At 43.2% G+C, this 15,111-nt stretch overlaps 1 protein-coding gene across 1 annotated transcript in view; it reads right to left on the reverse strand.

Annotated features, from left to right (window-relative positions):
* Positions 1 to 12,287, reverse strand: part of eif4e2rs1 (eukaryotic translation initiation factor 4E family member 2 related sequence 1) — a 46,543-nt gene extending 34,256 nt beyond the window's left edge. Inside the window, exon 1 of the mRNA XM_028564193.1 lies at positions 12,138 to 12,287. Within this exon, the coding sequence (XP_028419994.1) occupies positions 12,138 to 12,154 (17 nt within the window). The 5' untranslated portion in view covers positions 12,155 to 12,287. The remainder of the gene's footprint in view (positions 1 to 12,137) is intronic.
* Between the last annotated feature and the right edge of the window lie 2,824 nt (positions 12,288 to 15,111).

The raw sequence follows: 15,111 nt of genomic DNA on the forward strand, positions 1-15,111 counted from the left end.
GAGCTGACGTTACGTTAAGAGTAACGGTAGCACAACATCACAGAGCTGACGTTACGTAGCGAGTAACGTTAGTACATCACGGAGGTTACGTTACGTAGCGAGTAACGGTAGTACATATCACAGAGCTGACGTTACGTAACGAGTAACGGTAGCATAACATCACAGAGCTGACGTTACGTACCGAGTAACGTTAGTATATCACGGAGCTGACGTTAGGTACTGAGAAACGTTAGTACATTACGGAGCTGACGTTACGTAGCGAGTAACGTTAGTACAACATCACGGAGCTGACGTTACGTAGCGAGTAACGTTAGTACATCACGGAGCTGACGTTACATAGCGAGCAACGGTAGCACAACATCACAGAGCTGACGTTACGTAGCGAGTAACGTTAGCACAACATCACAGAGCTGACGTTACGTAGCGAGTAACGGTAGCACAACATCACAGAGCTGACGTTACGTAGCGAGTAACGTTAGTACAACATCACGGAGCTGACGTCACGTAGCGAGTAACGTTAGTACATCACGGAGCTGACGTTACGTAGTGAGTAACGTTAGTACAACATCACGGAGCTGACGTTACGAAGCATGTAACGTAGCACAACATCACGGAGCTGACGTTACGTAGCGAGTAACGGTAGCACAACATCACAGAGCTGACGTTACGTAGCGAGTAATGTTAGTACATCACGGAGCTGACGTTACGTAGCGAGTAACGGTAGCACAACATCACAGAGCTGACGTTATGTAGCGAGTAACGTTAGTACAACATCACGGAGCTGACGTTACGTAGCAAGTAACGTTAGTACATCACGGAGCTGACGTTACATAGCGAGTAACGGTAGCACAACATCACAGAGCTGACGTTACGTGGCGAGTAACGTTAGCACAACATCACAGAGCTGGCGTTACGTGGCGAGTAGCGTTAGTACATCACGGAGCTGGCGTTACGTGGCGAGTAACGGTAGCACAACATCACAGAGCTGGCGTTACGCGTGGCGAGTAACGGTAGCACAACATCACAGAGCTGGCGTTACGTGGCGAGTAGCGGTAGCACAACATCACAAAGCTGGCGTTGCGTGGCGAGTAAGCGTTAGCACAACATCACAGAGCTGGCGTTGCGTGGCGAGTAGCGTTAGTACATCACGGAGCTGGCGTTACGTGGCGGTAGCGTTAGTACAACATCACGGAGCTGGCGTTACGTGGGCGGTAACGTTAGTACATCACGGAGCTGGCGTTACATGGCGAGTAGCGGTAGCACAACATCACAGAGCTGACGTTACGTGGCGGTAGCGTTAGCACAACATCACAGAGCTGGCGTTACGTGGCGAGTAACGGTAACACAACATCACAGAGCTGGCGTTACGTGGCGAGTAACGTTAGCACAACATCACAGAGCTGACGTTACGTAGCGAGTAACGTTAGTAGATCACGGAGCTGACGTTAAGTAGCGAGTAACGTTAGTACAACATCACGGAGCTGACGTTACGTAGCGAGTAACGTTAGTACATCACGGAGCTGGACGTTACGTGGTGAGTAACGTTAGTACAACATCACGGAGCTGGCGTTACGGCGTGTAGCGTAGCACAACATCACGGAGCTGGCGTTACGTGGCGAGTAACGGTAGCACAACATCACAGAGCTGGCGTTATGTAGTAGCGTTAGTACAACATCGGTACAACTGGCGTTGCGTTACGTGGCGAGTAACGTTAGTACATCACGGAGCTGACGTTACATAGCGAGTAACGGTAGCACAACATCACAGAGCTGACGTTACGTAGCGAGTAACGTTAGCACAACATCACAGAGCTGACGTTACGTAGCGAGTAACGTTAGCACAACATCACAGAGCTGGCGTTACGTGGCGGTAACGGTAGCACAACATCACAGAGCTGACGTTACGTAGCGAGTAACGGTAGCACAAAATCACAGAGCTGACGTTACGTAGTGAGTAACGTTAGTACAGCTATCAATCAATCCGCTGAAAGAAGTCCGGATAATGTATCAGCTGTGCAAAAAAAAAAAAAAGCATGTTTTAAATGTGTAACACCACTTGAGCCACGGTGAAACGTTTTTTCGTGTATATGGTTGGAATGACAATAAAACACACTTGTTGAGTTGATCATCTCACTGTCTGTCTGTAAAGGGTAGGCGTGGCTTGGGAGTGGCCTCATACAGCAACAAAGCAAGTGCATTCTGGGATTTGTGTGTCTTTCATCCATATGAGCCAAAAACACATTTTCTGGCTTATCTCGGCCTAGAAGGCACCAATTTCAATTTTCTTTTCACATTTCTACTACATAAGTGACCCAATTTAAAGATATATTCAGCTTTCCAGCGGTGAAATTTCCCTTTAATAGTAGAACTTTAACAACAACAAATGCACCAAGAATTGCTCAATTGCAGATGTGCAAAGTGGATAATAAATATAGACAAAAAAAACACTAGACAAGCCCATTCTACTTCTAACCGCTAGCCGACAGCTAGATTCAGTCTAAAATAACGTTAAGTCAAACTTAATGGCAAAAGCAGCTACAGCTATATTAAGACTTTACAGTAATAACAATAAAGTACCATATAATAATACCAGTATTGAGTGATTGTCTTTTAAATGAGCACAAGTAAAGTAGAACTGATGAAATAGCTGTTATATATGTTAATGTTTATTTTCAAGTTTTATTTTGAGGGCGTTTTAAAGTTTACATGCTGTCTCAGCTAGCGGTTAGCCAAATTAGCTGTTAGCTAGACTAACGTTAGCTTAACTCATGGAGGTTTGTTTGTGTGTGTGTGTATATATATATATATATATATATATATATATATATACACACATACATACACACATATATACACATGTATGTATATATACACTAGTGCTGTCAATCGATTAAATTTTTTTTACTAATTAATCGCACAATTTGCTGTAGTTAATCGCGATTAATCGCTTTTTTAAATTGAGATTGAAGCTTATAATAATGGATATATAAATGCTAAATCATTGCAAATATGAAGAAAAAAACAAACAAGGAAAGGTTCTGCTAAGTTCATAATGTTTAATATCTTTCAGAACAACAGCAGCAACAATTTGGCTTATTTAGTCCTGCTGAAGGCTGCTGAAACGGCTAGAAACTGTCACCGTCCCCGGATGCTGTCGCCTGCTCTCGTCTACTTTACAGGCCTACTGGTCCAGAGAAAAGGGTTTAGAACGAGTATATCAGCCTACTGGTCCAGAGAAAAGGGTTTAGAACGAGTATATCGGCCTACTGGTCCAGAGAAAAGGGTTTAGAACGAGTATATCGGCCTACTGGCCCAGAGAACAGGGTTTAGAACGAGTATATCGGCCTACTGGTCCAGAGAAAAGGGTTTAGAACGAGTATATCAGCCTACTGGTCGAGAGAAAAGGGTTTAGAACGAGTATATCAGCCTACTGGTCCAGAGAAAAGGGTTTAGAACGAGTATATATACAGCCTACTGGCCCAGAGAACAGGGTTTAGAACGAGTATATCAGCCTACTGGCCCAGAGAACAGGGTTTAGAACGAGTATATCGGCCTACTGGTCCAGAGAAAAGGGTTTAGAACGAGTATATCAGCCTACTGGTCCAGAGAAAAGGGTTTAGAACGAGTATATATACAGCCTACTGGCCCAGAGAACAGGGTTTAGAACGAGTATATCAGCCTACTGGCCCAGAGAAAAGGGTTTAGAACGAGTATATCAGCCTACTGGTCCAGAGAAAAGGGTTTAGAACGAGTATATCAGCCTACTGGTCCAGAGAAAAGGGGTTTAGAACGAGTATATCAGCCTACTGGTCCAGAGAAAAGGGGTTTAGAACGAGTATATCAGCCTACTGGTCCAGAGAAAAGGGTTTAAAACGAGTATATCAGCCTACTGGTCCAGAGAAAAGGGTTTAGAACGAGTATATATACAGCCTACTGGTCCAGAGAAAAGGGTTTAGAATGAGTATATCAGCCTACTGGCCCAGAGAACAGGGTTTAGAACGAGTATATCAGCCTACTGGTCCAGAGAAAAGGGGTTTAGAACGAGTATATCAGCCTACTGGTCCAGAGAAAAGGGTTTAGAACGAGTATATCGGCCTACTGGTCCAAAGAAAAGGGTTTAGAACGAGTATATCGGCCTACTGGTCCAGAGAAAAGGGTTTAGAACGAGTATATCGGCCTACTGGTCCAGAGAAAAGGGTTTAGAACGAGTATATCAGCCTACTGGTCCAGAGAAAAGGGTTTAGAACGAGTATATCAGCCTACTGGTCCAGAGAAAAGGGTTTAGAACGAGTATATCAGCCTACTGGTCCAGAGAAAAGGGTTTAGAACGAGTATATATACAGCCTACTGGTCCAGAGAAAAGGGTTTAGAACGAGTATATCAGCCTACTGGTCCAGAGAAAAGGGTTTAGAACGAGTATATCGGCCTACTGGTCCAGAGAAAAGGGTTTAGAACGAGTATATCAGCCTACTGGTCCAGAGAAAAGGGTTTAGAACGAGTATATCAGCTTACTGGTCCAGAGAAAAGGGTTTAGAACGAGAATATCAGCCTACTGGTCCAGAGAAAAGGGTTTAGAACGAGTATATCAGCCTACTGGTCCAGAGAAAAGGGTTTAGAACAGTATATATACAGCCTACTGGTCCAGAGAAAAGGGTTTAGAAACAGTATATATACAGCCTACTGGTCCAGAGAAAAGGGTTTAGAACAGTATATATACAGCCTACTGGCCCAGAGAAAAGGGTTTAGAACGAGTATATCAGCCTACTGGTCCAGAGAAAAGGGTTTAGAAACGAGTATATCAGCCTACTGGTCCAGAGAAAAGGGTTTAGAACGAGTATATCAGCCTACTGGTCCAGAGAAAAGGGTTTAGAACGAGTATATCAGCCTACTGGCCCAGAGAAAAGGGTTTAGAACGAGTATATATACAGCCTACTGGCCCAGAGAAAAGGGTTTAGAACGAGTATATCAGCCTACTGGTCCAGAGAAAAGGGTTTAGAACGAGTATATCAGCCTACTGGTCCAGAGAAAAGGGTTTAGAACGAGTATATCAGCCTACTGGTCCAGAGAAAAGGGTTTAGAACGAGTATATCAGCCTACTGGTCCAGAGAAAAGGGTTTAGAACGAGTATATCAGCCTACTGGCCCAGAGAATATGTTTTAGAACGAGTATATCAGCCTACTGGTCCAGAGAAAAGGGGTTTAGAACGAGTATATCAGCCTACTGGTCCAGAGAAAAGGGTTTAAAACGAGTATATCAGCCTACTGGTCCAGAGAAAAGGGTTTAGAACGAGTATATCAGCCTACTGGCCCAGAGAAAAGGGTTTAGAACGAGTATATCAGCCTACTGGCCCAGAGAAAAGGGTTTAGAACGAGTATATCAGCCTACTGGTCCAGAGAAAAGGGTTTAGAACGAGTATATATACAGCCTACTGGTCCAGAGAAAAGGGTTTAGAACGAGTATATATACAGCCTACTGGCCCAGAGAAAAGGGTTTAGAACGAGTATATCAGCCTACTGGTCCAGAGAAAAGGGTTTAGAACGAGTATATCAGCCTACTGGTCCAGAGAAAAGGGTTTAGAAACGAGTATATCAGCCTACTGGTCCAGAGAAAAGGGTTTAGAACGAGTATATCAGCCTACTGGCCCAGAGAAAAGGGTTTAGAACAGTATATATACAGCCTACTGGTCCAGAGAAAAGGGTTTAGAACGAGTATATCAGCCTACTGGTCCAGAGAAAAGGGTTTAGAACGAGTATATATACAGCCTACTGGTCCAGAGAAAAGGGTTTAGAACGAGTATATCAGCCTACTGGTCCAGAGAAAAGGGTTTAGAACAGTATATATACAGCCTACTGGTCCAGAGAAAAGGGTTTAGAACGAGTATATCAGCCTACTGGTCCAGAGAAAAGGGTTTAGAATGAGTATATCAGCCTACTGGCCCAGAGAAAAGGGTTTAGAACGAGTATATCAGCCTACTGGTCCAGAGAAAAGGGTTTAGAACGAGTATATCAGCCTACTGGTCCAGAGAAAAGGGTTTAGAACGAGTATATCAGCCTACTGGTCCAGAGAAAAGGGTTTAGAACGAGTATATCAGCCTACTGGCCCAGAGAAAAGGGTTTAGAACGAGTATATATACAGCCTACTGGTCCAGAGAAAAGGGTTTAGAACGAGTATATCAGCCTACTGGTCCAGAGAAAAGGGTTTAGAACGAGTATATATACAGCCTACTGGTCCAGAGAAAAGGGTTTAGAACGAGTATATCAGCCTACTGGTCCAGAGAAAAGGGTTTAGAACGAGTATATCAGCCTACTGGTCCAGAGAAAAGGGTTTAAAACGAGTATATCAGCCTACTGGTCCAGAGAAAAGGGTTTAGAACGAGTATATCGGCCTACTGGTCCAGAGAAAAGGGTTTAGAACAGTATACAGCCTACTGGTCCAGAGAAAAGGGTTTAGAACAGTATATATACAGCCTACTGGTCCAGAGAAAAGGGTTTAGAAGCAGTATTTATACAGCCTACTGGTCCAGAGAAAAGGGTTTAGAACAGTATATCAGCCTACTGGTCCAGAGAAAAGGGTTTAGAACGAGTATATCGGCCTACTGGTCCAGAGAAAAGGGTTTAGAACGAGTATATATACAGCCTACTGGTCCAGAGAAAAGGGTTTAGAACGAGTATATCAGCCTACTGGTCCAGAGAAAAGGGTTTAGAAACGAGTATATCAGCCTACTGGTCCAGTCCAGAGAAAAGGGTTTAAAACGAGTATATCAGCCTACTGGTCCAGAGAAAAGGGTTTAGAACGAGTATATACAGCCTACTGGTCCAGAGAAAAGGGTTTAGAACGAGTATATATACAGCCTACTGGTCCAGAGAAAAGGGTTTAGAACGAGTATATATACAGCCTACTGGTCCAGAGAAAAGGGTTTAGAACGAGTATATCGGCCTACTGGTCCAGAGAAAAGGGTTTAGAACGAGTATATCAGCCTACTGGTCCAGAGAAAAGGGTTTAGAACGAGTATATCGGCCTACTGGTCCAGAGAAAAGGGTTTAGAACAGTATATATACAGCCTACTGGTCCAGAGAAAAGGGTTTAGAACAGTATATATACAGCCTACTGGTCCAGAGAAAAGGGTTTAGAACGAGTATATCGGCCTACTGGTCCAGAGAAAAGGGTTTAGAACGAGTATATCAGCCTACTGGTCCAGAGAAAAGGGTTTTGAACGAGTATATCAGCCTACTGGTCCAGAGAAAAGGGTTTAGAACGAGTATATCGGCCTACTGGTCCAGAGAAAAGGGTTTAGAACGAGTATATCAGATGAGAGGGAGTTGTGGATCTAACTCAGCGCTGCAGAGGCACTGGCAGAGGACAGGCTTGCTGGGGTTTACTCTTCTCTCCCGGCGCTTACTAGCTAAAAAGGTGAGTTAATTCTTTGGTGGAGGAGTTTTTTTATGTCGCAAGAGTAACGTTAGAACAACACTATAGTTATAATGAAAGTGTTGAAACTTTTTTATTTTGTCTCGGCTGTTTTAGCCGCTCTCCTGGGCATGTAACAGACAGAGTGTCTGTGTTTGTGTGTGTGCAGGGCTGTGTGAGTTAGGGTTGGGTGATGTCCCCTAAATTGGCAGTTGACGATGTTTACAGTAAAACATCGGGGGGGGGGGCCAACAACAGTTAACATAGAAACGATTAGACATACATTTAAATGCCCTCTGTAAATGGTGCCCTGCTGGTAGGTTTTACAACTTGACCTACTTTCACTTAAGTACAGTGCTGTAAAGTCAATCAGATGTCCTGATCTGCATAACGACAGTACAGTGGGACCTCTGCCTTCAACAGAGCGTAATAACCTAACATACCATCATTATTACTGAGTAATAACCTGACATACCATCATTACTGAGTTTAAACTACATTATCGGTTATGTTTGCACTGAATAACACATTCAATAAACAGAAACATAAGTGCACATGAACAGATGCGCAATATTAGCTCACACATAAACTAGCACCCTGGTGAATTAGCCTACTGTTGCTAACGTACATTCATAAATCCTGCATAACATCGTCCCGTACCTACAGGACCTCAGACTGACTTACTGATGCACAGAGTAGTGTCGACAAACTTAGTCCAATGAGGGGAGAAAGGAAAGTGTGATAGCGTTCCACGTTAACGCTTCTTTCTCTCTCACCCGAGACCACCGTGTCCAACGTTACTAGAAGGTAGAGCGAGCTACAGCCGACAGGGAGAGAGAGAGAATGTATCACTACAGCCAATCCAGTCTGCTCAAAGCCATGGTCTTTTTCACAAATAGGTTGCACGTAAAGGGGGAAAAAGTAGCTTCCACTTACGGAGCCCTATGTCCTGTCTTAGGATTAGTGTGTTTGACATCACGATGGTGGCTCTCCATCGTGATGTCGACCAGCCATCACGATGGACGATGATATCATCCATCGGCACAACCCTAGTGTGCGTGTGTCAGTGTGTGTGTGTCTGTGTTTGTGCGCTGTGCAGCAGTGTGTGTGTGTGTGTGTGTGTCCGTGTTTGTGCGCTGTGCAGCAGTGTGTGTGTGTGTGTGTGTGTCTGTGTTTGTGCGCTGTGCAGCAGTGTGTGTGTGTGTGTGTGTGTGTGTGTCCGTGTTTGTGCGCTGTGCAGCAGTGTGTGTGTGTCTGTGTTTGTGCGCTGTGCAGCAGTGTGTGTGTGTGTGTGTGTGTGTGTCTGTGCGCTGTGCAGCGGTATGTGTCTGTGTTTGTATGTGCGCTGTGCTCAGGGCAGCAGTGTGTGTGTCTCTAATGTGTGTCTATGGGGATTCTCATCAACCAATCAGCGCGCAGCTCATCTAAATATTCATGAGCATACTATATTTGGAATAAAAGCTGTCGTTCCAAATAGAGCCAAAACACAGGGATGCATAAGGGCCAATAAAATATCAACCAGGCCATTTCAGCCCAACCAATGTTACATACCCCATTAGGAGACCATAAGGAACAGTGTGAAATACTCTATATAATCATTCTATCACCCCTTTAATGAAATCTAAATAAAATAGTTGGTGCGAAATATTAATTTATAGTGAGGTGTGTCTTATGAGTACCACACGTGTTTGCGTTTTACGGCAGCAGCGCTTAACGTTACCGGGTCCAGTTTAACGGCAGCAGCAGCAGCGTGAGGACGGCGCCTTCAAGCAGCCCTCACCGGCCAGCTACAGACCGCCGGGGAGCTTCAACGCGTTAAACAGGGCCGATGAAACCACTCAGGAACTACATGTTGTGTTTAATGTCGGTCAAGAGGATGTCAAGGTAGCAAGCAAACCCGATCAAATGAAAGGTAAACCCCCTTTAGAGTGCTCTAACGTTACAGCAGGTCCCTGGGGCTCAGTGGAGGAGGCTAACAGCAGGGAAGCTAATGACAACTTCACAACACAATACAAGCGTTACATTATGGAAGATAGACAGGATTCTGAACAGCGATGCCCACGCTACACACACACACACACACACACACACACACACACACACACACACACACACACACACACACACACACACACACACACACACACACACACACAGCAGAGTCTGTGGGTGTGCGTTATTTCACGCAGCACATGCAACTGATTTGAAACGATAGCTACAGATTATACATATTTACTTCCGCTGGCGCAGATAAACTAACGCTACACTCGTTACTGTAAGTAGCCTACAATAAACCCTCCATGATTAACTAATTAGTCAATATGACCCATCTGATATACAAGCTATCAGAAATAAATGAAGTTCACAACATTATTTATTGATGGTCCCTAGGTAAAAACCAAGCAGTTAGGAGCAAATGGGTGTCCTGTTGTTCTCTTTCAAGACTGAGTGAAAGAACAGCAGGAACTGCTGATGAACCTGAAATGAATATCCGAATATCTGTTGAATATCCAACATCAAACTAACTTCACCACGGTTACTTTATGTACTACTACTACCTTAGTAGCACCTTCTCAAAGCACAGTACACAAAGCATGAGGACTCTGATGCTAACGGTTAGCTATTAGATGTGTTTACTGTTGGGTCTGATGCTAACGGTTAGCTATGTTTACTGATGGGTCTGATGCTAACGGTTAGCTGCTTGCTGTGTTTACTGATGGGTCTGATGCTAACGGTTAGCTGCTTGCTGTGTTTACTAATGGGTCTGATGCTAACGGTTAGCTACTTGCTGTGTTTACTGATGGGTCTGATGCTAACGGTTAGCTGCTTGCTGTGTTTACTGATGGGTCTGATGCTAACGGTTAGCTATGTTTACTGATGGGTCTGATGCTAACGGTTAGCTGCTTGCTGTGTTTACTGATGGGTCTGATGCTAACGGTTAGCTGCTTGCTGTGTTTACTGATGGGTCTGATGCTAACGGTTAGCTACACTACCGGTCAAAAGTTTGGGGTCACTTAGAAATTTCCATTCCAGACAGAATACCAGCAGAGATCCGTTGTATTGTTTTTTTTAACCAGGGCAGCAGTTTCAGATTACATTATGTGCTTACATAATTGCAAAATGGTTCTCGACTGTTGTAGACAGAAGTGGCTGAAGAAATGCTTGAAATTCATGATTTTTGGTCTAAACGTCATACCCAAATTAAAAGTGGTGCAGCTCCCATATACTTTGACACTCAGGGGTGTGCCTGATATCATTGGAAAGGAAACACTCAAGTTGTGTCAGGGTGATTCTAGGCCTTACTGACACAGAGTTACAGAGGCTAGAATGGAGATTTTTTATTTCTGTCCAAGTTATAAATCTGTAAAATTATTAAAATACACTGCTGTAAACACATCTGACAGGTGACAGACAACACAGCATTAGCCACGTCTCAGCTTACTACAGAAACAAATTCAGAAGCTAAAAGACTCAAAAAAGGATTTTATATGAATTCTTTTCTACAGATATGTCTGTGCATTTTTTTATTTCTATTTGAAAAGTGCAAATAAAAAAGCCAAAAAACTACAAAATACAACACTTCTCAAATACAAAAACACACCCACATCAATCACCTTTCCAATGATATCAGGCACACCCCTGAGTGTCAAAGTATATGGGAGCTGGACCACTTTTAATTTGGGTATGACGTTTAGACCAAAAAACATGAATTTCAAGCATTTCTTCAGACACTTCTGTCTACAACAGTCGAGAACCATTTTGCAATTATGTAATCAAATAATGTAATCTGAAAACTGCTGCCCTGATTAAAAAAAACAATACAACTGATCTCTGCTGGTATTCTGTCTGGAATGGAAATTTCTAAGTGACCCCAAACTTTTGACCGGTAGTGTATGTTTACTGTTGGGTCTGATGCTAACGGTTAGCTAGGTTTACTGATGGGTCTGATGCTAACGGTTAGCTGTTAGCTGTGTTTACTGATGGGTCTGATGCTAACGGTTAGCTATGTTTACTGATGGGTCTGATGCTAACGGTTAGCTGCTTGCTGTGTTTACTGATGGGTCTGATGCTAACGGTTAGCTGTTAGCTGTGTTTACTGATGGGTCTGATGCTAACGGTTAGCTGCTTGCTGTGTTTACTGATGGGTCTGATGCTAACGGTTAGCTGTTAGCTGTGTTTACTGATGGGTCTGATGCTAACGGTTAGCTGCTTGCTGTGTTTACTGATGGGTCTGATGCTAACGGTTAGCTGTTAGCTGTGTTTACTGATGGGTCTGATGCTAACGGTTAGCTGTTAGATGTGTTTACTGATGGGTCTGATGCTAACGGTTAGCTATGTTTACTGATGGGTCTGATGCTAACGGTTAGCTATGTTTACTGATGGGTCTGATGCTAAAGGTTAGCTATGTTTACTGATGGGTCTGATGCTAACGGTTAGCTGTTAGCTATGTTTACTGATGGGTCTGATGCTAACGGTTAGCTGCTTGCTGTGTTTACTGATGGGTCTGATGCTAACGGTTAGCTGCTTGCTGTGTTTACTGATGGGTCTGATGCTAACGGTTAGCTGTTAGCTGTGTTTACCGATGGGTCTGATGCTAACGGCTAGCTGCTTGCTGTGTTTACTGATGGGTCTGATGCTAACGGTTAGCTGTTAGCTGTGTTTACCGATGGGTCTGATGCTACCTGATGCGTCAGTGTTTCCGGGTATTTTCCGGGTCAAAGTGTGTCTTACCGCTCCAGCTGGTTCATCCCTCCTCCGACTCGCTCTCCTCTCTTCAACCTCTTTTCTTTTCTCTCTTTTCTTCACGTTATTCTGTTGTTATTCCACTTTATCTCGCTGCTCTGTTTCCTCGTGCGGCCGCGGACCCCTTCTAACAGCGGCTGCCAGTGCGCATGTGCGGGAGGGCAGGACGGGAGGAGAGAAGGGACATTTGACGGAGCGATGATTCGCTACTGTGACCTATTCTCAGTTTCCTGATAATTACTTGTTCTTGTCAGTTAAACCCTCTGTAACTCACCCCTCCTAGGCCTACTTTAGCTTGGATCATATGCAAATGTCTCCCTTTATTTCCACCATCCCAATACTGTTACCACCGTTTGGAAATGTCTTCCCACACAATGCTTTTCCCCTCTGACTTTGATAGTTTAGTATTCAGTTCAAACTACCCTTCTTGACTGCCTACTTTGCCAATTTATCCACTCGCTCATTACCTGGTATTCCTGCATGAGCAGGAACCCACATGAACACCACAGTCACACCCTGATCAAGAAGCCTTGAATCTGTAAACAAAATGTCCTACACTAGTTCTTGGTGATTCCTGGCTGATCCTGATTTGAGACTTGACAGCGCTGACACTGAGTCACTACAAATGAGTACATTGCGCACCATCACCTCCTCCACCCATCGTACAGCTAATAGAAGTCCAAGCATTTCTACTGCATACACACTTAAATAATCTGAAGTTCTCCTACTGACTCCAGTCTGATAACTGGGAATCACCACTGCAGCCCCCGTTGCTCCTGTCAGTAAATCTTTTGAGCCATCAGTAAAAAGCTGTACATAATATATATATATAACAATCTCTGAAATCACTTGAAGTAGACAACAACATCAAGCTGCTTGGAGATGGTCTTATAGCCTTCACCTCTAACATGCTTGTCTATAATTTTCTTTCTAATCTACTGAGACAACTCTCTCCTTAGCTTTCTGTGGTCCATGTTCAGTGTGGTACACACACACCATGATACCAAACGGCACAGTGACTACTTTTCACCCTTTAAATATAGGCAGGATGACTGATTACAAGCTGGACACCTGTGGTGCTAATCACAAGACACACCTTAGTTTAACATGTCCCTATGGTAAAATTAGTTATTATTAGCCAGATTTATTAATCAGTTAATTTTCAGTACATTTTTATTCATTATTACTTTTGTCAGTCTCAAGTTATTTCAGGGATTGTTGTGGGTTTCTCTCTTAACGGGAGGGTTCCAACATTTTTCCCCCACGTCTCTAAGTATTCCTTTAAAGATAACCTCACACAGTCGCCTAAGCAGAGAGAAGTCAACCCAACAAACTTTTACCACAATCATTCAATCAAAATTAGATGCTATAAATCCTGATTGTTGTGCATTTAACATTCAAAAGCACATAAAGAAAAAAAAATCTGCCTGGGGACAAAACATTTGAGACCATCAGCTCTAATCAGTCCAAAATTAAGTTGGTCTATAACAGTGTTTTAAATCCTGAGACTGCTGTTTGCATAAAATAAGGCATTTAACAAGTATTAAACATGTAGTATACGTTGAAAAAAAAATTGTCTGCCTGAGCAGAAAAAAGGTGAGAAAATCATCTCATCAGTCCAAAAAAATTAACTGGGCCAATATCAGTCCCTTAAATGCTGGGAGTCTGTGCTTAAAGTTTTAGTTTCTAAAGATAAAATAAAACACTACCCAGCTAAATTCTTCTGGAATTCTGCAACATTGTGAATGCTAATAATGACAATACAAAAACAATGCCTTTTGACAGAAACCCTTTCTATACGAGAAACTTGAGAAAACAATGAGAGGTGTTACAAACTGTACCTCAGGATTCTGTTTCTTAGCCCATCTGGCAGATGCTTGGTCTGGTTTTATCTTCATCACCACTCTCTAAAGAAACTACAAAGAATACTTCATGGCTTCTGGGTACTCGAGATTGACACAGTAGATGACTCCCATAAGCATGGCTTAGCTCCATGCCACATCTTTAATGTTGTGAATATAAATAAAAGAACGGAGTGTCTATTTGCACCCCCGGTATGAATAGCCTCGGCCACACAGCTGAGCCATTTACACCCTGTGACGTAACAACAAAAACACGTTGCTCGCGTGCACCGAAATCATGGCCGACGTTCATCTTCCATGGCAGCAGAAACTGGCAGATTAGGGAAGTTTAGTCTCTAAAGTTTATAACCATTGAATTTCTAGCGGAAAATGGATACTACAGTTGCGCTTTCTGTCTTCAGTGAAAGCATACAACCGTTAGTCTGTTAGTTAGTACCTAGTTTTTTGTATACAGTACGGTTACCTAGCAACCGAGGCTTGAAGAAACCAAGTGGTAAACAGTTGTTCAACTTCCTGAAAGAACTGCTAGGTGAGTGGTTAGTACGCTTACCTTTGGTCTGGGAGGTTGGAGTTCAATTCCCCTCTGTGGTGATCTTATTTTTAAAAATTTGGATTGGATAATTTGCATGGAATGGTAGTCAGGTGCATCAGTCCTTTTTTTTTTTTTTTTTTTTTTGCAGGGTGGTAGGGTACTCATGAATATGCCTGCTCTGGTTGGGTAGTTAGGTTTAGGCAAGAGGAGTGGGATTGGTTAGGGTTAGGGTAAGAATGTCAGGGCGATAATATTCCAAAAAGGTGTAATACATGAGTGGTATGGATAACTGTGTGTAAATATATGCCAAGGTACTGTAAATGCACAGGGGTGCAAATAGCATACATTGATATTTGTACCAGACGGGGTATTAATAGAACACATTGCACCAGGGTATGAATAGCACTTCTAATTGCACCAGGGAACAAATAGCATACACTTCTAATTGTACCAGGGGTGCAAATAGCCTCACCCATAAAAGAATCACTCATATAGACATCCACAGTTTTGCATTACAGAAAATAATTATGGTCTCATACATTACACATCCTGATGAGCTGACGATCTT

The sequence above is a fragment of the Perca flavescens genome, chromosome 19, assembly GCF_004354835.1.
Source record: "Perca flavescens isolate YP-PL-M2 chromosome 19, PFLA_1.0, whole genome shotgun sequence".
Taxonomy (NCBI): Eukaryota; Metazoa; Chordata; class Actinopteri; order Perciformes; family Percidae; genus Perca; species Perca flavescens.